This window comes from Engraulis encrasicolus, chromosome 22, assembly GCF_034702125.1.
Source record: "Engraulis encrasicolus isolate BLACKSEA-1 chromosome 22, IST_EnEncr_1.0, whole genome shotgun sequence".
Taxonomy (NCBI): domain Eukaryota; kingdom Metazoa; phylum Chordata; class Actinopteri; order Clupeiformes; family Engraulidae; genus Engraulis; species Engraulis encrasicolus.
This window is the reverse complement of record NC_085878.1, coordinates 13,117,596-13,143,239: the sequence shown is the minus strand read 5'-3', so window position 1 is coordinate 13,143,239 and position 25,644 is coordinate 13,117,596. Positions and strand designations below refer to the sequence as shown.

Here is a 25,644-nt window from a genome sequence, read left to right as displayed (position 1 = left end):
TTGTATCTAACACAGAATTTACAGAGGCAGAGCTATTGCACATTCACTACTGTGTACTCTTGCCAGTTGCCACTGTGTATTCTCTTGCTCACTCACTCACCCACACATACAAATTTTCTCTCTCTCTCCCTCTAACACATGCACGCAAACGCGTGCGCACGCACACACACACACACACACACACACACACACACACACACACACACACACACACACACACACACACACACACACACACACACACACACACACACACACAGCAATACAGTTCAAGCAACACAATTATAAAGTTCCATTGATACTCTTTAAAAACTGGGACACTAATCTAAACACAAATATTTTTTTTTAGAAAAAACTTTATTCGCGCTGTGGCCTCTCTCTCTCTCTCCATGGCAAAAGTGGAGAGAAAACAATCGTGGATCATTGGGGGTCAGCTTGTGTTTTCAGCTATACAGTATGTGAGCCACATCCCATCATTATTACCCTGTAGCTCCATAGTGAGGAGTCTTTGGTGGGCTGCAATCGCTGCACTGTGCTCTGTGCCACGCTCTGCTCTATGCTGCGCTCTGCTGCAGCCAATGCCCAGAGGTAATCAGTTTACTTTTGCCTCACTTCCTGGGAGGGGCGGCCATGTGTATTATGTGTGTACTATGTGTGTGTGGCTGAGCGGCACGGGGTGTGAGGCCTCATTTGGTGCGAAGAAAGCAGCCAAAGACTCCTGGCCCTGTTACTCTGCCCTACACACACACACACACACACACACACACACACACACACGCACGCACACACACACACAATCTGTCCGCCCCAACAGATTCTCCGCGATAGGATAGTCCGATCTGCTCTGAAGCCTCTGAAGAGGAAATTTCTGTTTTGACTCGAGTCTTGAGCGTTTGGATGCGGAGGGGTAAGATAAATGTTGTTTACACACCCATACAGTGTCTGGGTGGATATGGTTCACGAGGAGCGGCAACAACAACAACCTGAAATGTTGGTCGATGGGTGGGGGGAACAAATCAACCACACATTGAGCTTTAACAAGTACGGGCCTTTTGTGTGATGTTTTACGGAGACAATTTTCGTGAGATTGTGGTGGGAAGTCAACAAAGAAAGTGAAGCATGAGGTAGAGACAAAACAAGAGGCGTCTGCGTATGATGGCTTTTCAAAAAATCACATGTTTAATTATTATAAAACACCTTTAAATGTATATAATAATAATAATGAGGGATCCTGTAAAGGTGGAGGGAAGAAACTATAATTGTTTTTTTTATGACAACTTCAGTCCTGAAGGACTTCACCTTCATTGACTTGGATTCCAGTTCACAAAAGAAGAACCCATCAAGAGCATGCATCATGTACATATTTGTTTTTCCCCACCTCTCGCTCTCTCTCGCTCTCTTTCCTGCTTTCTCTCACTCTGTCTCTCCTTTCACAAAGTCAAACAGAAGAACAAATGAGTCATTGGCTGAGTCAGTGTCTTGTGGATGCCTCTCGGCACGTAGACAAACAGCGTGAAGGTTTGGATGGAGAAGAGTTCATCCATCGCTCAATCCATCCGTAAAGTCAGGTGGCGAAGGCATACTGTTGTAGTAGTAGTAGTAGTAGTAGTGGTGGTGGTGGTAGTAGGTCCCCCCCTCGGCTAGACGGTCAACTGAGGAAGAGTGGAAAGCGCAGCGTAAGGGATGAAAATAACCTTGACAGACTCTCGTGGGATACTAGTAAAGGCAACAAACTTGGTTCTCATTTTGTCACTTAAAAAAGAGTTTACTTTTTAATGGTTTAATCCATTTCATGGTTTATAATTCCATGTTTACAGATAAGTGCGCATACATCCAGAGAAAATGTAATTCTTTGAACAGAGGTGAGTCAAATAAAATAAAAAACAACAACATAAAAGCAAAATATAACGTATGAAATGATTCAGTCAATTCAGTCATCCGGACGTTTCGCCCTTGTGGGCCTGCAAAGCAGTCCAAGTTCTGTTCATTACAATGGAGGAAGTACAGAAAAAAAGAATATCCTGTGTTGCTGTCAAATTGTGCCCATGGAACACACACACACGCACACACACATGCACGACGCACGCACACACACGCACACACACACACACACACACACACACACACACACACACACACACACACACACACACACACACACACACACACACACACACACACACACACACACACACACAGACCAACCAGATTACACAGCAAAGCCTCCAGCCCAGTCTCTCGTAATAAGCACTTAACCTATAGCCGGGGGCTTGGTTTCATCAAATGACTTCTTATGCGTAAACCAATGAAGCTTCAATTATTTTATTCCAGTTGGCATCCAATCTCCCTAATATGTCCTGTTTACAAACTCCTTCCTTTCCCCATAAAACAAGCTCTCGCTCAGGCTGTTCTCCCTCTTTCTCTCTCTCTCTCTCTCTCTCTCTCTCTCTCTCTCTCTCTCTCTCTCTCTCTCTCTCTCTCAGGCAAACACATGCGCATATGTGCAAACACGCACACGCGCACATACGAGTAAAATCCACACAGACACACGCCTCTTACATAAACAAACACTCATACCCAGCCACATACACTCACACACACACAAACACACACACACACACCCACACACACACACACACACACACACACACACACACACAAACACGCAAGCACGGACGCACACACATACACACACACACACACACACACACACACACACACACACACACACACACAAAAACATGCAAGCACGGACGCACACACACACGCACACACACACGCTCTCATATCCACACACACACATACACACAACCCCACACACTGTATGTGCACCAGAGTGTGGTGCTCAGACCATGGATGCCACTGAGGTGACGGAGGTCACCTTGTTGTCATCTGCCCAGGGCTGGAGGTTCTGCAGGGCGTAGAGCGAGGAGTTGTGCAGGCACAGGGGGTCGGGCTGCAGCGGCTGGCTCAGGGTCTTCTGGAAGGCCTCCTGCTGCAGCTGCATCATCAGACGGTTGGCCTGCTGCCTCTCCGCCTCCCGCTCCTCCGCCGTCTGTCTCCTGTGCAGCAAAAAGGTGAAAATGGTGAGCCGAACGTGGCCAGCCAGGGCAGGGCAGACAGTCAAACACACAAGCAAGTGAGCACTCATACCCACACACACACTCTCTCTCTCTCTCTCTCTCTCTCTCTCTCTCTCTCTCTCTCTCTCTCTCTCTCTCTCTCTCTCTCTCTCTCTCTCTCTCTCTCATACACACACACTCACACACATGCACGCACCCACGCGTGCACACACACACACACACACACACACACACACACACACACACACACACACACACACACACAAACACTCTCACACACACACACACACACACACACACACACACACACACACACACACACACACACACACACACACACACACACACACATGCCTCTTTTAGACCTGTGGCTTTACAGTAAAAGCTTTTCAGTTTTTTTTCTCCTACTTCACATTGCTTTCATTTCATCTAGCGGATGCTGTCTGCAACAGAACCAACCCACTTTGACATAATTCACTCTTCATGCTTGTGCTCTTTCAGATATTTTATCACTCAGGAGGGCTGAACCAGAAAAACATGATCATAGATAAATATGACAACACCGACGCAAACACGCTCGTACGCACAAATTCACGCACACATGCTTGTAGGCCTACACAAACACACAGTGCTTAAGTTCTTAAGAACTGGTTTGCATAACAGGCTAGGCCTACATACGTATTGCCTAAGAACCGTCTTCGGCTACGGAAACGGGTATTCGCTTGAAGGCATGAATACAGTGCCAATAGCCCATGTGACACTGGTATTTGGTGGTAAATCCTTTTTCAACAGGCTTGACATGACTCCTTCAATTCATTTTTTTCAGATATTCAAAACAGGGTTTCTGTTACAGCATAGTAGCCTACATGGCTTTTAAAAATCAATACAAGCAGACTGTAAAGAACGCTAATGGCATGGCAAATTGAGAATGTCGCCTTCGCTCAATCCAAATAATTCAGAGACGAGGAGAAAAGATGTGTGCTGCAATCTTGTATTTATCCGTCAGACGGTCTGTGGTGTTGTAGCTTATTGTGGCTTATGGCTGCCAATAACGTTGCATAATGTATAATCAACATTTAAACGTTGAGAATATGTGTCGCTAGAGGTAATACGACTGGCATCATGAGTGACAAGCCCCATGCAACATTTGAAGTCGCACTAAAAGAGCCCACATGATTGAGCATTATTATGATTGACCTGAGCATCATCCTATTAGGTGGCGCTGTGAATTCGGCTTTCATGTCAGAGGCAGTCACCGATGTAACCCCTAAATCCATGTTTCATAGTCCGTGTCCACCGTCCATTAGCTACACGTTACGGCTAACTGCATCACCCTAATCCAATTGTTCCCCCACTCATTCGATCATCTGCTTGTTACCCGTATGGTTGACACACAAATACGTCCTCTTATGCCTATCCATCCTCGGGCTCTTGGAAAATACCATAAATCACATCAAAAACTCGGACTCGGACATTACGGCAACAACAGGACAGGATCCCTGTCTCCATCCTATTTCATAATAATTTTGTTTTTTTCCCCCGTCTTTAGCATGCTGGCTGTCTGTTTAATGTCTGCAGATTGTGAGTGTATCATCTATAATAGCCTATCTAGGCTTTATGGGCAAATGAATGAGCATGGTTTTGGTGATGGATGTTTTGTTTTACTGTAGAGGGCTCAAGTTACAGATGGCAAATGACTATAGGATTGACAGAGCTGATCATTTCATGATGTCAAGATGTACTCTCTCATTAATAAATCGGTATCAGCAGTAGTTGATGAATGCAACATGAAAAGGTAATGGATAAATAAAACAGTAAAAAGATTATTTATTTATTTTTCATTTAAAAAAATATGTTTCTAGTGCTTTCACTGCGGAAGGCTGTTATTACATAGGCCTATTCCACTGGCTGTGTATTGTAGGAAAACAAAATTCAAATATTGCTCCACGTAGAGCTTGCAAGAATTTATAGCCTACATTTGTGTCGACAGGTATTATGTCCGTCTTTCTCCTTTTTCTTTTCTTTAGACTTAAAATTAATATAATACATTAATTCATACACCTTGCCTACGAAGCAGAAAGTGCACAAATCAAGTTTACAGGAATGCGTAACCTCTCTTGTTTCAGTGATTGTAATGAAAAATATTGATTATTAATTTAGAAATATTTTTTACCTCAGTTGATATAAACACATCAAACTGTTTCAATTTTTCAATTAATCTACGCCTTATACTATATGTAGTGTACTGTGATAAGACTTGTATACTATAGGTCTATGTATTCCGATTTCGGAAAATCGAAAACAATCCCTGTTACAGTGTTTGCGCTATGAGGTACAATGTAACCTTGTTAATAACAGTACTCACACGGTTATTTAAGGTAATGGTAAGGGTAAGGATTAGGGTTTGCTTTAAGAAATGCAGTTTAACCTATCATATATTGTTCAATTGAAAAGCCCTGTTAAAAGAACCGCTTAAAACATGCCGCATCTCTACAAACATCCATTATTGTGGTAATTTGGATTACATTCAAATCAACAGCAGTCCCAAAATACCATTGGAATGTCTGTGAGGACTAATACATATAATTTAATTACACAATGCTATACAATTTTAGTTTGGTTTGGTTTATTTCTGGATATAGAAAGAGACCAGAGTGTCAAGGAGATATCATGTTAAAGGACAACTGCACTATTTTCAACATTAAACCCCTTTTCTGAGTTCTCTGCAATGTTTTGGAACCCCCCTCAACGTTTGTTTTATGTTTGCGGCTCTCTCCATTATTTGGCTGATCTAGATTTGAAGAGTTCAGATGCAAAACCCCCTAACTCCATTTCTGAAGACCTGCACTTCTATATTTTTAGAGAACCCCGTTGCTAGTTTGGTTTAAATTCATGTACTTGATAATACATATAAATAGTTATATTACATACATAAAATTAAAAATATGCAATTTTGATAGCTTTGTATTAAATAAAAATTAATGAAGATTATTTTCTGAAAAGGCACTTGGGGTTTTGCATCTGAACTTTTCATTTAGTCTCAACCGGCTTTAGAATGGCCGTCTATGGGCATGTTCAACTATGTTCCTAAATCCACCCTAAGCATTTGTTTACAACACTGTGCAACTCACCAAGTGTTCACTGGTATTCCATAACAATTTTTGTAGCGAAACATGGTTTCTGTCATTTTTTATTAGGTATTTTGTAAATTAAAAAAATATATATATATTTACAAAATGCTACATAAGACATGACAAAACCATGCTTCGCTACGAAAATTGTTATGGAATACCAGTGAACACCCCTAAACACTTAGTGAGTTGCACAGTATTGAAAACAAATGTTTAAAGTGGATTTCTGAACATAGTTGGACATGCCCATAGATGGCCATTCTAAATCCGGTTTAGGCAAAATCCAAATTAGCCAAATAACAGAGACAGCAGCAAACATGGAAAAAAAGGGTGAGGGGGATTCTAAAACATTGCAGAGGACTCAGAAAAGGGGCTTAATGTTGAAAATAGTGCAGTTGTTCTTTAAAACGAAAAGCACATTTTGCCAAAATGCTCTCCTGGTGAAAAAGGTCAAGACAATATCATCCAAAAGCATATAATGCATCTCCTCCATTCCAGCACAGCTCTATACCACCCAGACCAGTAATGCATCATGACGTCTTTTGAAGAGCATGTGTCCCCCTACCTCCACTTGGTTCTCCTGTTCTGGAACCAGGTTTTGACCTGCGCGTCGGTCATCTTCAGGGCCTTGGCCAGGGTGGCGCGCTCAGCTGACGCCAGATACTTCTGCCGGTGGAAGCGCTTCTCCAGCTCGCAGATCTGCACGCGAGAGAAGGAGGTGCGCGGCTTTTTCCTTTTGGGTGGCGTGCGGTTCTGGTACGGGTGACCGATGCGCCGGGTCACCGAGAATGGCGACAGGGCTGCTACAGATAGAGAAAGAAAGAAAGAAAGAAAGAAAGAAAGAAAGAAAGAAAGAAAGAAAGAAAGAAAGAGACAAGGAGAGAGAGAAATAGTTTAGCACCTCTGGGATTTTCCCGCACACCTCAGAAGGATGACAGCAACACCAATGACAGATTGAATTTTTCACTTTCATTCACCCTGGAAAATGTGTCTGGAGTGTCATGCCATGGTTCAGTCTTCATGTTGAATGACTTGGACATATACATGGCTTTGAGTATGCCTTGCTGAGACAAGCCTTTTTCTCTGAAATATGCATGAGGTAGAATATAGTGACCATAATGTGCACAGTCAGATGTTATGAATACCAACTCTGTTTACAAATGCATAAAAATGAACTGAAAAACATTTTACTTCTGACTATAGGATTACTAACACTAGCTGTGTGATATTTTGTGTGTGGTCCACTCATACCTATTAATTAGACCATTTACAAATGTATTTTATTTATTTTATTATTTATAAACATATTTCTTAATTCAGCATTTTTTACATTTAATTTGCAAATTGTATGACAGTAAAACCTAAATGACTTGCTTTCGCCATAGATTTTCGTCAATGGGTTTAAACCATCAATACATGTGTGCGGCTCAGGGCAACAACAAAAAAGCATAGTGTTAATAGTCGAATGTGTGAGGTTGTGCCTCCAATATGGAGCGAACAATAAGTAAGTCAGTCTATATGTTTCAGCTGCTGGGGGAGTATATGCAACTTACCGTGGCCTGCACTCTTTGCTAAGGCGTAGTCCAGGTGCGGACTCGCGCAATAGTGTTTGGCTAGCATCTCCGCAGAGCTCCAGGGGGAGGCCCTGCCCATGTCCCCCTCAGGTAGAGCCCCCAGGCTGAGCAGGGACGGCAGGAGAGCCCCAGGCATTCCAGTGGGGCCTCCTGCATGTTTGTCCATTGCCTGCTCTGCTGCAGAAGGACAGGGGAGAGGGAATGGGGGAGAGATAGTCAGGGCCTCGCTCTGGCAGCCTGGAGAGGTGAGGTGTGGGTATAGTTGTTAGAGGTGATGTTGATGATGACAATGGGACCATTTCATCCGTGGCTTAACCCCTTTGTGCAGAGTCTATAACCTTATCACCAAAATTGTAATTTCAGTGTCCCGCTAATGTCATAGCAATGTTGTTATGATGTAGTTCAGTATTTTCAGCAAGGAGCGGATAGGCCTGCTGGCAGGCCCATCTGCAGTAAGAGGCTACATACACTTGAACAAGGTACACATAGTTCCAGGGACGATCAACCAATGATCTGAACCAAAGTAGCTTTTCGTCACTTTGGATGTAAATGAGCCTGCAGTTGTGAGGTGTGGGTGAATAGAAGTTGAGGATGAGTACAATTGGTTGCATATCTCTATTACCACAAAAAGCATAACCCCTACTACTATTGCATTTTTGGTGTTAATGGATGTTGATGTCTTGTTTTTTGTGTGTGATTGATGTACTGGGTGAATAAGACAGGGCTGATAAGTTAATGGCCTTTGGCAGGCTGATTAAAGAAGAGGTGCCTCCCTGGCAATGGGCACAGAGTGTCAGCTGCCTGGGGAATCTTCAAGCCGAAAGTCTTTTAGGCATCACGTTCGACACCGGAGTTGTATTCCGTCCCTCTCACTTACAAATGTGTCAAAATAGCTCACGAAAAGTGCTACAGCTGCTAATGCGAACCAGGCAGAAACGCTCATACCTGGCTGCATTTACCACATTTAATGATGCTTTTCTGTTTTGCTGACACTTTTAAGGATCTATTTTGGTGTCTATTATTTGTTATGCACAAGAGATGAATGCTCTGTAATATTTTCATTGCCTATGTTATACTACTGCATCTTCTTTTCACCTTTACACTGGCTAATGATAATAATGACGCATTTAAGAATTGATGTCGGTGTGCATTAGTGCTTTTCAATGAATGAAAAACAAAAGCTCTGTAACATACTCTCATCCACCTTTTCCATCCACATACGCAGTCTGCTTTGCCGCCACATCTGTTCACCTCAGAGCACATGGGTTTGAATTCCACGAAAAACAAACAAACAAACAAACAAACAAACAAACACTGGGTTCCCTGGCGTGCTGTTTACCGCGGCAGGTACACTTGTACCGCTGTGTGTCTGGTGGCGCACCGGCAGCCAAAATGCATATGAAAACATTCGCAGCCGGGGCCCTCTGAGACCCCCAGCAGCCCAGCAAGCACTGTCAGCAGCATGGGGTAGAGAGAGACAGAGAGAGAGAGAGAGAGAGAGAGAGAGAGAGAGAGAGAGAGAGAGAGAGAGAGAGAAAGAGAGAAAGAGAAGAGAGAGAGAAAAGGGAGAGAGAGTCGGGGTTGGGGGGAGACAAAAACACACCACCATAACATTCGCTGAGTGGTGCTGTTGATGCGACAACAGTAACAGAGGCGACCCTCAGAAGGCAATGGTGAATGCTCAATGATATCAGTAGCATTCTATTCGGCTGGGATGCCATGTACAGCACAAGTACACTAGTTTCCAGGAATGCTTTATTCAAGATAGAGTGATCCGCAGATGAAACAATAAACACTGTGTCTCTCTCAGTGGGGGGGTAATCTGAATGAATGGCAAACAGACGTTGGAAAATCTCTTCCTTGTGTCCTTTGATGTGTGCACGTAGGGTACTATGCTACTTCTATTTTAGGCCATGGTGCAAAACGTGGTGATGGGGAAAGTGCATAGAAACACGTTCACGCGTAACACAAGTTCAGCACGTCCTAGTGGGTGGCACAAGGCAAAGGACCGGCTTTGGTTCGGAACAAGTGATGACGCCCTTGACGAAGGTCAGTCATAGAACAGCCTGTGCAGACAACATGGAACTTTTAAAACCGCTTCTGTCTTGAATCATTTAAAGAACCCAAGTAATAGGCTAACAGTCCTCATAGTACTATAATTTGCTCTTTAAATTGGACATATAGACTGTGGCTAACTAAAGGAGCATTATATGACTCTTACATCTCTCTGTCTTGAATTAACAGTGAAAAAGTACATAAAATGGACTTGGTTTTCATTATTGAAGAAAGCTGCAAGATTGCTCCCTCACGTCCAAGCCTTCACCTGACTTGTATTATTGGCAATTACAGATTGTCCACCATTTTGGACAGCCAAGGATGACTGAGGCGGCTAATTGCATTTAGCCCCCATGTCTCTTCATTTGTCAGTGTAACTTGATGTGATAGCTTTTAATCACTTCACAGATCACAGGAGACACCACACATTACAGGAGGTCACTGTCATCATAAACGTTTCAAGCAGCACTGGCAGCACCATCCAGCAAAACAGTGTGCTGCTGTCAACATCATTTCAAATAACAGGAAATACAGCACAACAACACGTAGGGCAACATGGCACATAGAAGCCTCCCTCTTTAGGGCTGAGAGGATTTGCGCAAAGGTGAGTTATTGGGAAAGGCCTATCGTGCCTCAGATATCCCACTGACTACATTTGCTGCCCGTTTTGCACGTCTCCTTCCTGCACTCGCCAGACCCTGCCCATGAGACTAGGCGAATAAAACACTAAAATCCCCGCAAGCCCATTGTCAGATGTATGGGTCAGTTCGAGGGAGAAACAATCACTCCAATTCACGGAGGACCCAGCCGCGGAGTGTACTAAATGATATGTCGGTGTAATAAAATTTGGCATGAGCACATCAAAAAATAAAATGCTACCGTAGAGAATATGCGGCCCAGTAATAAAATCATTTATACGTAATATCACTTTCACACGACAGCTCTTTCCTTCCCCTTTGCGAATATTACCTCTGAAGCAATCTAATAAATATAAACTTAATGGATTCTACTGAGGATATTGAAATATAACATGCACATTTACCGTTATGCATTGTTTTGTTAGGCAGCGAGAAGGGAGGCTCAAATTCGCCATCAACTTGTAATGGCAATGAGATGGAATAAAACCTAAACTCGGTTGAATGTGCAGACTGCGGCCTCTGCTCTTTTTTTCCTGCTGGCATCAGGACGAATTGCTATTCTTTACACCTCCTATTTAGATCTGCGTCTTTATTCTCAGCGCGTAACAGCAATCTAGATGGTTACGCACACGTATATAGGCCTACAATCATGTACGCATGACGCTTGGCAGTTAAATATAAATCCTTGTAACGTCTAAACAGATTAATTTATGTTCACAGACACGTCAATGTGTCTTCTTCATTTCAGTCATTATTCTATTCATACGCACCTCTGTACTGTCTAAATATGTTAATTTGCATGCAACCGACTGCTGGTTAATGCATTCATACAGCCAAGCCAAAACAAGGCAGGACGTCGCCCGGCCCGAGAGACCACCACTGTTGACTAATCTTGGGACTGATCTGTTTATCCATTTCTTCTCTTGGATGAACTTGCAAACTGCCAAGGAGTCAATTAACACAAAAAACATGTGGTATTGCCTTTCAAAGAGCCGACAATCTGTCCAGATATGTCCGGCCTGCGGTGAATATCGGATCGCAAGGCCGCGCCGTGGCTGTGCGTCGTCCTGAACACGCTGTGACACTTGCGGTGAAATGCACACGTGCCGTCTGAAAAGGATTGGGGCAATGCTTGAAAAGGAGAAAGCTGTTCCCGAGCATCTCGCCAAAAAAGGATTGTCTAATAAAGACAGAAACAACCGTGTAGGTCCTTTGTGTCTGCCCAGTGGCTGAAAGGCAGCGTGCGTAATTTCTCTCGGCGGATGGAATTTATAGATTAATTGATTTCTAATAATTGACAAGGTATCAATGATGATCTGTAATATCTAAGGATCGCAGAAAGGCTGTCGCAGTAAATAAAACACCACAGTTTTCTTATTGGTTAATGTAGGCCTAGGCCTAATATTGCATATAGAGAGCAACATGCTAAAGATAAAACATATTAAATGAGTGGCCCATAGTGACCATGAGTAAAATTGATAAGCATATTTACAAAAGAGCTTGTGCAGTTGACATATCATTCCAGCGCTTGAATTATTGATGAGCCAAGAACAGCACAGTTAATATTTAATGTGCAGAGATCCATAATGCGCTTCATCTTCATCTCGCTCTGCATGACGTCATTGTGGCGACCCAACTTGGACTGACCTAAGTGAAGAACGGAGGTGGAGTTCAAATGGATAATGCGGGAATAAAAAAAATCTAGTCTAGTCAGTGCCTGGCACCTGCTCTTTTTTTAACAGTAGTCTCTGTTCATATAAGACCCTGAAGGCCTTCTGCTTGCTAATGTCCAGGTATACATTCATGGGCGCAAGGTAGGCCTATATCTTGCACAACAGTGGGGTTTACACAAAACTATAATGGCTAAATAAAACTGGTCTGCTGGATGTTCTTGAGAAAAATAACTTCAAACCTGAAACTAAAAGACGGTTTTGTAAACAAGAAGTCGTGCAGAATGCTTCATGTTATTACCATCCCACTGATAGCTCTGTTTTAAAGGTCTTCAGCCATTTTCTGTTTGTAATAAGGAATTCTTCCTGCCTTTCTACACTTTTGCCTCTTTGTAAATTTAATTGTTTTTATCCAGATATTTACAAAAAAATCAACAATGTCTGATAATCTGTAACAACATTATAAGCTAATGAAAGTTTTACAGTAGGCCTAATAAAGGCAGCCCAAATGATATTTTGACATACATTGACAGGATACCTAATCACAAGCTCAAATTTGAAAGTGAAGCATGATTCATATGTTAGCCTATTCACCGTCTGATATTTAATAAAGATATTTGATATTCATTTCTTTTTGGCGTGACAGTGTCATTGACACAAAGGCAATGAATGATGATCATTTGTACATGATAATATTTGTCATTTTGCTTCAAATAGGCCTCTATGGCCAACACCTGCAGGCCATGGACTTTTCAAAAAGAAATTGGATAACACAGACGGACAGTGTTTTTTTTATTAGAATAAACGTATTTATTATTACTATTATTATTAATAATATACTATTATTATTATTATTATTATATATAATATATATATAATAATTATGATGATGATGATGATGATGATGATGGTGATGATGATGATGATGATGATGATAGTATTATATCATTACATTGTTGTTGTTAGGCTACTGTTTGGTAGCATTATTTTGGTCACTTTTATTATTAGTGTTATTACTGCTATTAGTCTAGGCCTACTGTTATTACATCATTAGGTGATAAAATGAAGCCTAATACTATAACAATTTTAATCAGTCGGTCTTGGCAAAATGCAGATGCAAATTATAAGATACCATCCACTTCAAGTGGAAAAAAAGATAGGCCTTTAGGCCTACCTACTACAGTTCGGCCTAACATAATAATAATAACAATAATAATAATAATGATAGTTATAATAATGATAATAACCTACATTTCAATATCGACAGATTTAAAGGAAACAATTAATTCCAACCAAATAAAAGTAGCATATTATCTCTACACCATAGTACATAGCCTACCAGCCAGGGGCGGAGCTATAGGGGGGGCAAGTGGGGCATTTGCCCCTGGGCCCAGGGCCCTTCTGCATTGGTGTTGGGGCCCCTATTGTGACAATGGCAGGCCATATGGGGGGCCCTATCTGTGTTTTGCCCTGGGGCCCTGTGTGCAATTGTTCCGCCACTGCTGCCAGCCCTATATTTATTTGAGGTGTCTAATGAAACCTGACACAGTGTGAGAAACGAGCTTCTATAAGTGGGTAGCCTACTATATTATAGAATTTTGTTTTGGTATGACGACAGGCCCATGCGCTATTGTAAATTTGCAGTGTATCAAGTGGCTAACCTTGCATTTATCATAAAGCTGACAGTTTTTATATTTGGGTAAAACAATGCAACTCAAGCACTGACTTACCCGTCAGTCTGTCTTTCGCAAACCTCCTACTGCTTTCCATCCAGGGGAAGGTAAAGTTTGCCGGGTTTCCCATGTTTGGTACCGTCGGCACCGGTGGTATCCCGGCACCAATGCCGGGTGGATGAGTAGGGGGAGGGGGGTGTGGAGCTGGCGGCATGGGTCTGTGGGCTGGGACGCGGATGACACCACCGGCATTCCCCGAATTTACGTTAACGTTCATATTCATGCTGACATTCATGTTCATGTTTACGTTATATGAGCCCGCCAATCCGGCGGCCATGGAGCAGGCCGGATTGTAAACACTGTTGTAGCCATTTGAGTAGACATTTGGGGCTAGCTGGTAATCCGGATCGCTGGTTCGGTTTGGAAGCATGCAGCTACTGGGTTGGTCCGAGCTGTTCAGAATTTGATCTATTCCAAAACTGATAGGCTCATGTTGCTGGTGCGTTTGGTTCACTTCTTCAATGCCAGTGTGCTCCATTGCTGAACTCTGCTATAAGAACTGTTCCACTGCACACAAATGTAAATAGGAAAAGTGTCTTGTGTCCTTTCTATAATTTATCTGAAATGAAACAATGGCGCGTAATCCTCTTTCATAGAGAATAGTTTGTCCTCCTTGTTAGGAAAACATATGACTTGAAGTGGTCAACATCCACATTTTTCCCTTGCACTGAAAATCGATGAATACAAAAGAAGCAAATGAAAGCACTGAAAAAATTAATCCATCTTGGCGAGTACGCGTTACCTTTAGGCTACAAGATCCAAAATCATCCAGCCTTGCTCACATCTCTTCAGTTTTGGGTCTTGTTCATAATGAACACCGGAAAGACGGGACCCAAACCCACTCCGTCTTGCAGCAAATCCATCCAGCGAAGAGTTGCCAAGTTGTAGCGATGATGGAGCTCAGTGTGGCTATTGTTGTCACTGCGGAGAGGCCGACGCTTGACCTGTTCGGACGCTTAGGCACTTTCTGTTGTGATCTAAAATGAGACGTTTAACGGGCTTAACGTGCATATTAATTGACAGACACCCGAAAACTCCCACTGAAGCGCTTAGTAAAGTGTTTTTTTCTGCAGGTGAGACACTCCTTCTACCCGAAGTCTGACCGGCTGTCATTGGCTACAGCGGATACAATGGTTTACTACCGGCTCGCCTCCCTTAAAGAACCCGCAGCTATTTTTCCTACTGGTGGTGTGGAGTTGAGTGCAATGACTATCAATAGGACAAATAAACACGTGTGTATGAAGTAAACATGAATACAGCACACGATTCCATATTTATTATTATATGGATATAGCAGTATGAACTATTTCTGCCATTTCGACCTCTGACAGCGTTGGCAATATACGCACCTGCCGGATAGTTTACTCCAAAACGCGCGGGATAGGTGAACAGAGGAAGTTGTGCAAGTGTGGTCAGTATATGCTTACTGTATTTTTCAATTAGCATAATGCTAGTTAAGTAAAAGGTTTGTAGCCTACCCATTCTTTGTTGGAACTAAATTACGCACCGTGTCGAGGTACAAGTTGAACGTAAATATGTGCGGAAACCCTTGCACAGATTATCTACCGAATATCGACTGCATCTTCGAAATTAAACATCTTGCATTGCATGACCATCTTTCTGCTGTCTAATCACAGACAATAGCTCCCATTACACTTTACAGATCATAGAAATTATAACGTTTTTGTGTTTTTATTACATGTATTTGCCTTGATCAGCGCTACTGTCTTGTACACTGGGCTATTCGTGGGGGAGCACACTTTCGACAAGATCACTTATGCATGGCAGGCTCTTCATGGACATGCGGGGTGACACGATATTAAATTCTACTGATTTATTTGGCCTCCAGGTCCACACAATTGCGGGCTAAAACTGAAATGCCTGAGTAGCCCTCAGTGATGCAAACGCTCCGCTGATTGGCGCAAATAATTTAACCTTTCTGCGCCCCAAGCAACTCCGCGGATTGTCTGCTTTCAATTCAATAAAAATGAGGAATGGCGCATAATAAAAGCTCAACACGGCGAAAACGAATTTAATATATCATCGTTTTATTACGCTCTTATTTCAACTTTCAGGCAAATACAAATATTTCTGGGCAGCACAAACTGGCTAGGGGGAAGCATAAAAATCAATTGTGTGAATTCACAGCTGTATCAATAATGGACGCCCTCACCTATTTCTTTGCAACAGTACAAGCTGGTTCTTTAATGTGATCGAATGGACGGCTGCTATATATGGCTCTCTCTTCCCCTCGCTATGGCTCTCGCCTCCCCTGCCTAAGAACCATGCGCAGTATAGCACCACCAACTTCCCTTTATGTTCAAATGAAACAATGCCAAGTAAAATAACAATTTAGCCAAAAAAACCTAAAAATCAAACAGAAAAGAACATTCATGCATTGCATGTGACAAATAATATGAAAGCCCTGAGAGCTATAGGGAATTTGGAATAGTAGGCCTAGGTAGACTGGCTGCATTTGCAGGTGGGCCGTTATTGGGCCGTGTGCTATTTAGCCTCCATTTCTCAGTGGTCCTGGCCGAGGCTGTCCATCTCCCTTCAGACTGACGTGCTGATATGAGAGAAGAGATGCTCAGAGTTTCATCATCCTTGCCCCAGTGGCGCTTTTGATTCACTTTGGCACTGTCGCACTTTAACCTTATACCTGTCATTGGTTGAAAGCTCATTTTTAAGGTTGTATTTTATTTATTTTGTGCAATCATAACCTGCATTAAGCATAGGCGCAATCAAACTGGATTCACCGTGCCAATGAGTCTCCAAATTGTAATACCAACATGCGTAAAAGTATGTAGGCAATAAAAAATATGCACATGGTCCTTATAGGCTATGGTCAGATGTGTAGCTCTAGATGTACTGAATCATTCAGCGTAATTATATTTTATAAAGCTATCCCATTGACTGGTATGGAATTATATCATATGAATTGTGTAATTGCATTATAATTGGCAAGGCTATCAGTGGTAGGCAAGGCTTGGAATCGACGTTTTTTCTCCTTAAAGAGTTATTTTCGTCGACAATTAAAAACAACTCAATTTAACGGAGAGGCAAATGGTGGGTAGTAATTAGCTTATGCTCTCATTATTTTGAACAGGAAGAAGCACGCGCTTTATTGGACATGACAATTGGCGCCTACCTTGCTTGCTTCTTTTCATTACTCTCATTGGCAGGTTCATTATGTTGTTATAGCATAATAATAATAATAATAATAATAATAATAATAATAATAATAATAATAATAATAATAATAATAATAATTGTAGGACTATATATTGTGACAGTGATATATGAAGTAGAGTAGACTGGTTAAAAAAATAGAATATTGTCTGTCATAAATAGCCCATACATAAATAGCCCAACGAATGATAATAAGTAAATGATTGTTTGTAGCATTTTTGCTGCATATTCAATGTTTTTTTTATCATAAAATATTATATCACCGTGTTTGGATTTAAGGCGCGCGAGACGGCTGACTTGCACGAGCTTGACTCTGGGAGGCTAAGTGCCACAAAAGCCGGTAGCTTCGTGCCCGGAGGCGGTGTCTGCAGCCGGGTGCAGCGTGTATGGAAACCCGGTGATGAATCGTTATCTTCGGGCGCTGTGCGGGTCGTCTGTGTAATAAAGTAGGGACCGAAAGCGGAGACAATAGGAATTTGTCACAGTTTGGTCCTCGACATGTTCGCTGACCTGTGCCTCTCCTGGGTGCAAATATGCTTTAGATGACGTGGATAGATTTGCAAACAACTGCGCTATTGTGTGCGCAATGCAAGGAGCGGAGCTCTCTTATATCTTTACGCCAAACACTCCACTTGTAATAGTCCACTGCAGATTCAAGTTTCTATTCAACAGATTACATATAGTATTTCTATCAGAAAGGAGTTTATGAATAAATGGATGTAGGCTTGTAGGCCTGTGTTACCTCCAGTAATGTCAGAAACCACGTTGCCATTGTGATATCCTGTTCCTATTTGTGCGTAAAAAGGAAATAATTGCGCAAATTAATGATAATAATGGTGGAATACTCAATGAAAGTCAATTTAACGAAGTACTGACAGTGAGTTGCTGTTTGTGTGGATGTGTGGTGGATGAGAGAGAGAGAGAGAGAGAGAGAGAGAGAGAGAGAGAGAGAGAGAGAGAGAGAGATAGAGAGAGAGAGAGAGAGAGGTCGTTCAGTGTGGCCCACCACCACTCCACACTCGAGGATGTCGTGGATAACGGTGATGATCCTGTCATCCCTGTCCATTTGCATCCACATGCTTACCCCCTGCTCCTCTGCTCTGCTCTGCTTTCCTCTCCCCATCCCTGCCTGTTGTGCTTTCCGCTGTAATTAGGTTGAATTCTGACCAGATTGAATTACATTATTCTGCATTTCGAGCTACAGTCCTTGACTTTCCTGCTCCCCCGGGATAACCTGGCGCCTCTCAGCCCGATCAGACGGCTTAAACTGGACGCTGAGCTGAGAGGGAGGGAGGGGGAGAATATGGCTCGAAAAAAGAAAACACCAAGCCGCAGGGCTGCTCACTCGGGAACTCCTGAACGTCATCTTGTAGCATAATACGGGCACCACACTGGCCTACCAGCGGAGAGGTATATAGCCAATTAATTGCGAGGAAAATGCAGTTTAATGGTTAGGCCTATTTTCTTATTATGTCAACACAATCAATAGGCCTATGTTGTTATGATATTCAAAAAATATATAAATATATAGTCTCAAAATATATCTTCTGTAGGCTTTGGATCAATCCTAGTAGCATAATATGCCTAATATTAGGAGAATAGCTAGGCCTAATAATAAGACCAACATTATGCCAGTAGCCTAATATAGGTCTAATAGCAAATTATTTACGTGTAGGATATTGCTAAGAACAATGGCAGACATTTGACCTATTTGCACATTTTGAGTTATAGTGAAAATGGCAGTTGCAATAACACTGTAATAATAATTGTTGGGATAGGCCTACACCTCAACAGCAACGCTTGCAGTAATTCCCAGTTACAAAGTTGCCTAATAGCACCACCACCACCACAACTAACAACAACACGGGCCTAGGCCTAATAATAATAATATGAATAATAATACATCAAATATAATCCAATATAACATAAATACAAATATGTAAATAGTTGGACTAAAAAACTCTTCAGAACACAACCAAGAGGCCTACATCAGTGTTTCCCACAGAAATGTTGGAAACTATGGGGGCAGCCGGGCTTTATTTGTCCGGGGGGGGGGGGGGGGGGTCTCTCACACGGGCCTTTTTTTTTTGGGGGGGGGGGGGGGGGGGGGGGGTGGGGGGTGGGGGGGGGGGGGGGGGGGGGGAGGAGGGGGGGGGGGGGGGCGGGGGGGGGGGGGGGGGGGGGGGGGTGGGGGGGGGGGGGGGGGGGGGGGGTCTTCTCACACGGGCAGCATAAATGCAAAACGGCAAAACAATGACTACAGTATGACATTGGCGCATGGAGAAACTGTAGGCCTGGGCCTATATTTCAGCCATTTATATTTTGAGAAATGTTACCCATGACTTGTATAATAGTAGTACATTGTCATTGTCAAAAAATGCAGTACAGTGAATAATTTCTGTTTACAACACAGTTTCATTCGTCCCTCATGCAGGGGTCTGGGACGGAAACAAATAATAAAACAAAATAGGAGCAGAGATAAGAATTTAAGAGCACTGTGAAATTGTTAACGCATAGACAAAAAGGGTCTTAGAGGGTAGGCTATGCCTTTTCCCCCCACACATATCTGTAGGCGTACACATTCTACATGAGGGGTGCTGGTCACAGGGCCAGTTTTTTCCAAATTCCTCCCATTAAAAGGGCTGAACAACATATTACACATTTATGTCTATATTCACATTCATTACACATTAATTTATATATGCAGCCCGATGTCTCCTCTGCTGTGTCAATGAAGGTCTGTCACCAAACTCATTACAACTGTAAAACAAAGCCTAGGGAGTGTTAGTAAACTCATCCCAACTGTCCCTTCTCTGAAGGTTTTTTATATTGCTCCCAAACCCAAGTAAACTACAACAACTTGACTAGGCTTTTGATCCCCTGTCTTTCAAGCACTTGTGGTTCTCTCTATAGCAGGGGGTGCCCAACCTTTTTTTAACCAAGATCTACTTTGAAGTTGAATGGTCTGCCGTGATCTACCAAGTCAAATTCAAGGATGTCAGTATGAAAATTTAAGACCACCATTTATTAATCACCATTATTATGAACAAAATGTTTTCAGTAGGCTATGGCCGTATCTTTTCAGTGTGTTTTTAAAGTGTGTTGAATAGCCTATCTTTACAAAGCAATGCAGCACTGATAGTATGCAGAGATAATTTCAGTCATACACAAGTCATAAACAACTGAAACAATTTCAAAATGATAAACATTTGGTAGCCTATATAAAAGGCACATAGGCCCTATTTCTAAAATATGATGAAGCATTATCATGCCTTCAGTGGTATAGGCTACAAATTAAAAAGGGCTCAGAAATTCACCATTTGTTATGGGTAAATAGTAGGCTAGCCTACTATGAGAGAGAGAGAGAGAGAGAGAGAGAGGGAGAGAGAGAGAGAGAGAGAGAGAAGAGAGAGAGAGAGAGAGAGAGAGAGAGAGAGAGAGAGATATGAGAGAGAGAGAGAGAGAGAGCAGAGAGTGAGAGAACTCATTGGATTGGTTAACACCCCTGTTAAGTGTGACTTCTTCTATGAAGGTTTTTTTTTTCAGCTCTCTGGGACAGTAGCACAGCAAAGGCTTTCTATTGTGAGTTTGGCCAATCGTTTTGTCCACAACTGAAGCAAGAAACAGCACAAATTGAAGTGAATTCCATACATGTCAACAACTAACATTTCCCTTACACGCGGCACGCGATGTAAACGCAGTTAGCGATGATGCATGCGACTAGCGATTTGGACGAAGATCCTCGCATATCGGCGTGTCATAACGTATCGTTGCGCACATGTTCTGTCACTCACACCCGATGTTACACGTGTGCACACATGAATCAACTGTAATACCCTTACGGTCACTTCCTAATGCTTTCCCCTCATTCTGTGTTACCGTGGGACTACTTATCTAACCAATAGGCTACAGTCTATAGGATGTATTTACTCCAGGAGGAAAATGCGAAGGAAATTCAAAATCGTAATTCAAATCGTTTTTAACAAAAACGGATATCGTTAAAAATAAATAAATAAATAAATAAAATAAAATACATTTTTTTTTTTTTTTTTTTACATTTTCGTAAACTATGGCGGCCAAATTTAAACTATGGCGGGCCGCCATAGTTTCCTCAATGTATGGGAAACACTGTACATATTTCGATACATGGTCTTCAGCTACTGCATGGATAACCTGGGGATGACCTATAATAAGCTACAAATTAGCTATTACACACTTCATCATTTTTTCGCTGGCTCCTAAAGTGGGAGAATAAGTGGCGAGACAGCTACCCTACAATACACACCGGAGCATGATTTTTTTTTTCCCCCCAAAACTTTCTGAAGCAAAATTCCGATTTTAAAAAACAGTAATTTCAGCTATTCTGACGGCTCGTCTTCAACACGTCCTTGCTAGTGGCCTGCACGCGCCACTCTCCCGCGCTCTGGTGTGTAATTAAGCGTATCATTGGCTTTGTGTTGTTTACAAACCTGCAACAGCGCGAGCAGTAATTTAATTTCCTCCGCCGCCTTGAGCCGCCTGCCACCAGCCGGCTGTCACCCCCTACCACCGTCGTTCTGGTGGCAGCAAAGTAGCCCGGGGGCATTTTTTCTATATAGGAGACCTTTTGCCAGGCCCAGCTAGGCAACTAGATGCCGGTCCCTCAAATGACTGTTAATGGCATCCCGAATGGGCTAAACAAAAAAAAATGAACAAAGCTACATATGGCGCGTCTGCTCAAGTCATGAAGACACCAGTCATGCCACCCCAAAAAGGCCACGCTTAAGATCTACAGTACAGTCTGACAGAGGTAAAACGCACACATTTGACCTCTTCAGTGTTGAAGACCTATTTGGTTCCTTTTCAGGTTTTGTTTCAAGGCAGGTAGCACTGTAGCAATACAAACACGCCCAAACATGACTAATAGCTCCACTGAGTAGGTAACTGAGGGCTGGTAAAGACCATTCATCACTGAGATTACCACAAAGTCCTGCATATACACACAGGGCTCCAAACGAGCGGTTCAGCGTAATGATTATCAGTTGTCAGGACTTATGATAGCTGCTTGGCAAGGCTGGCATATGCTTCGGCGTCTCCATTTTTATTGGATGTTTGGCACTGGTGAATGAAATAAATCGTACACATGGCCTACATTATCGTATACATAAGTCAATGTGAAACAGCCAAACATATGTGGAGATTACTTTTATAGGCCTATAGCAATTCCATGTTCAACGTGGGCCTATAACCTTCTGCTGTAATCGTGTAACCTAAATGTGATGCAGAAAAGCCATGCACATTACAGTCAAGCCATTCAACTGTTGATATATTGTAGTCAATTGCATCATGCCTGCAATATAGCTCAGCCTACTTGTAAACAAATGAAGCGGGAATCATTGCATTACACTAAAATGATGATGACGGAACTGTGTGTGTGTGCATGTGCGTGTGCATGTGTGTGACATTGCTGGATGATGCTTGTCAGTGCATTCTCGTGCGAATATTCAATCGTATCTTTGTATATATATGTGGATTGATTCATTTTGGAAACGCAGATGAAGTGAGGGAAATTAAATAACAGATAGAGCTACTGAGCGAATGACACAGAGAGAAATAAAGAGAGCGAGAGTATGTATATCAAGAAGAGAAAGGAGAGTTATATTGTGAGAGAGGAAGAGATGGTGCGTATAAGAACAGAGAGAGAGAGAGAGAGAGAGAGAGAGAGAGAGAGAGAGAGAGAGAGAGAGAGAGAGAGAGAGAGAGAGAGAGAGAGAGAGGGGAAGGGGGGAGGGAGTAGTAGGAGGTATAAGGCATCTCTGTGTGATAGACAGCCTCACAGCCTGAGGGTACATCATTATTACAAAAGCCCAGCTCGTGCCTCCCTCCTCTCACCTCCTCCCCTTTCCCCCTTTTCCTCCGCCTCCTCCCCTCTCCTCTCCCCATCCTCCTGTCCATTCTACTCTCCACTCAGCTCCTCTCTTCTTCTCTCCTCTCCTCCTTTCCTCTCCTCTTCCCGCCTCTTCATTATATGCCTCTCCACTCATTCCTTGTGCTCTTCCCTCCTCTCCATTCATCTTCTCTCCTCTCCTCTCCTCTCCTCTGCTGTCCTCTCCTCCCCTCTATTCATCCTACTCCTCTCTGCTCATCTTCTCTCTATTCTTCTCTCTACTTATCTCCCATTTACTTGTGCTCAACTCTTCTCTCCTCCTCACCTCTTCCCTACTCTGTCTTTCTCTCCTCTCCTCTCCTCTCCTCTTTTCTCCATACTCCTCACTTCCTCCCTCCTCCTCTCCTCCCTCTCCTTTCCTCTCCTCTCCCCTCCTCTCCTCTGCTCTCCTCTACTCTCATCATCTCTTATCTCCTCTCCTCTCCTCTCCTCTCCTCTACCCACATTACCTCTCCTCTATTCTACTTCACAGTCTGCACAGTCTCACTGCAGACAGCTAGCCCATGGAGTACTGGGCAAAGTATGTGTTTATGTGTGTGCGCACGCACATGTGTGTGTGTGTGTGTGTGTGTGTGTGTGTGTGTGTGTGTGTGTGTGTGTGTGTGTGTGTGTGTGTGTGTGTGTGTGTGTGTTACAGTAAGTCCATGAAGTACAAGGCCAAGGATGTTTGTGTGTTGGTGTGTGTGTGTGTGTGTGTGTGTGTGTGTGTGTGTGTGTGTGTGTGTGTGTACGAGGCCAAGGACATGTTTATGTGTGTGTGCAATGCATGTGCACTCGTATGGTAATGGGGGTCTGGAGGTCTTGGCCAGAAGAGGAGAAAGGGAGAGAGAGAGGAGGAGGTCCAGCAGCCCTCTCTGTAACTGATTGCTCCCTCTGAGTGAGAAAAAGCACTCGTGCAGATTGATGACTTTGTAATCTAGATTCCTCGTTTTGCCCCCCCCCTCTCTCTTTTCCCCTTTTTTTTAAAAGTCTATGCTGCAGCCACTAACTCAATCATACGTCTCCCCAACTAAAGCATTATCCTATATTCCGCTCTCTAATAGGCCTGCGTGACTGATTGTATTCAATTACGCCGCGCTCATAACCGTGGAAGAAGGATACCCCCATTCACTTGTTTGTTTGTCTGATTTGTTTGTCTCCCTTCACATGAGGTTTGGGGCTAGAGGATGTCTCTGTCTTTTCATTGTGACATCTGGAATAATATGGAGAGTGGCAAGAGCTATTATACTATGCCTGCTTACATTTTTGTGTTTGAATTCATTTCATTCAATCATGAAACAGCTCACCTTGAGTTACATGTAAGTTGCTATTTATAAAGATGAAATGAGGGGGGTATGTGATGGCCTATGTAATGCATGATATAATTTCATGACATTATTGTATATTGTATTTTTTCATTAGTATTAATAAAGGCATCTGCTTTATTATATTATACATTACCATATATTACAATAGACTCATACAGAAGAAAAGGATCAGTTAATACTCTAATGAAGGAGCAGGTATATAGCCATTTACTCAACCTATTTACCATTACGACAGTTTTATATGCTCTCACTGTCAATTTCATTTGTTTGGTTGAGTGCTTCTTACTTATTTTCTTAAAGGTGTGGGACGGTGAGCGAAAGTGGCAGAGCAACGAGAGCGAGCGAGAGAGAGAGATACAGAGGTACAGAGATGGAGAGAAAGAGCGTTGCTATAACAACATATGATGACCAATATCCATCTCAGAGGTTTCTGGACAAGGTTACAGTGGCGGGAAGATGAAAGCACATTTTGTCGGCCTGTCGCGCTCATTCACTTTCCACTCTCTATGTCACCTCATTGACATCCACTCCTGCCACAACAAGACAGTTGCCATGGCATGGAAGCCTATCAATTGCCCTATCTATTGGTGATACAGAGTATTGAATAAATCTCCAAGCATGACCAGAGAAACACAGACACACACACACACACACACACACACACACACACACACACACACATGCATACTGCACACACACATTATTGTCCCTATGCACGTTTACAATATACGATTTACAGTATGCACACGTTCAAAAACCCACACAGAATTTTGCACACAAAAACTAGGCGCACAAAACTATGCACACCCCCAACATTTTCCGCATCTTTTCACGTTACTCTTCTTCTATCTGTTTTTTTGTTATGCAAGGCACACCAGAAATCCTGGCCAATCCCACGGCTCTGCTCCTGGTCCTGGCATTATACCAGGATTTCCGTTGACGGCGCTATCCACTGCCGAGCCGCACTGCACAGCACTGCACAGTACTGCACAGCACTGCACCCTCTCTCCGACCGACCGTCGTTCCAAGCCAAGCCAACATGAAGATGGTAATTACATTTATTCCGGGGAGAGAGAGAATGGGATGGGGGTTCTTACTCCGCCTCCCTCCCCACCCCACACCCTCCCTTGTTATTAATCATAATAAGGGGATACTATAAGGCCCCCATACATCACTCGTCTGACAGAAACCAAAGCGCCAGTCCAGGACCTGCATGCACAAGCAAGTCTTGCATCGCATTGCGTTCCGGCGTAATGGTCTATTGGCAAATTAATGCACTCAGTGTTTTTTTTTTTCGTGCAAGATCAATTATTGGTGAGAAGACACTAATACCCT

At 42.9% G+C, this 25,644-nt stretch overlaps 1 protein-coding gene across 5 annotated transcripts; it reads right to left on the bottom strand.

Annotated features, from left to right (window-relative positions):
* Positions 1-1,165: 1,165 nt before the first annotated feature.
* tlx2 (T cell leukemia homeobox 2) lies at positions 1,166-14,887 on the bottom strand. Of its 5 annotated transcripts, XM_063187844.1 has the most exons (5): positions 13,882-14,887; positions 7,768-7,965; positions 6,780-7,017; positions 2,882-3,062; positions 1,166-1,652 (listed from the first exon to the last, which is right to left on the bottom strand). In XM_063187844.1, the coding sequence occupies exons 1-5, from the start codon at positions 14,360-14,362 to the stop codon at positions 1,641-1,643; spliced, it is 1,110 nt and encodes a 369-aa protein (XP_063043914.1). In that variant the 5' UTR covers positions 14,363-14,887; the 3' UTR covers positions 1,166-1,640. The 5 variants fall into 5 exon arrangements, with proteins under 5 accessions (XP_063043914.1, XP_063043911.1, XP_063043913.1 ...); XM_063187841.1 differs by lacking the exon at positions 1,166-1,652 and having other exon boundaries at positions 2,846-3,062; XM_063187843.1 differs by lacking the exon at positions 1,166-1,652 and having other exon boundaries at positions 2,846-3,062; positions 6,780-7,014.
* Between the last annotated feature and the right edge of the window lie 10,757 nt (positions 14,888-25,644).

Excerpts from the sequence above, each read along its gene's own strand:
- tlx2 (XM_063187841.1), bottom strand. The coding sequence starts at position 14,362 with ATGGAGCACACTGGCATTGAAGAAGTGAACCAAACGCACCAGCAACAT. Across the intron at positions 7,966-13,881 it reads TGCGAAAGACAGACTGACGG|CAGAGCAGGCAATGGACAAA; the intron begins GTAAGTCAGTGC and ends GTCCTTCTGCAG. Across the intron at positions 3,063-6,779 it reads AACAGGAGAACCAAGTGGAG|GAGACAGACGGCGGAGGAGC; the intron begins GTAGGGGGACAC and ends TTTGCTGCACAG.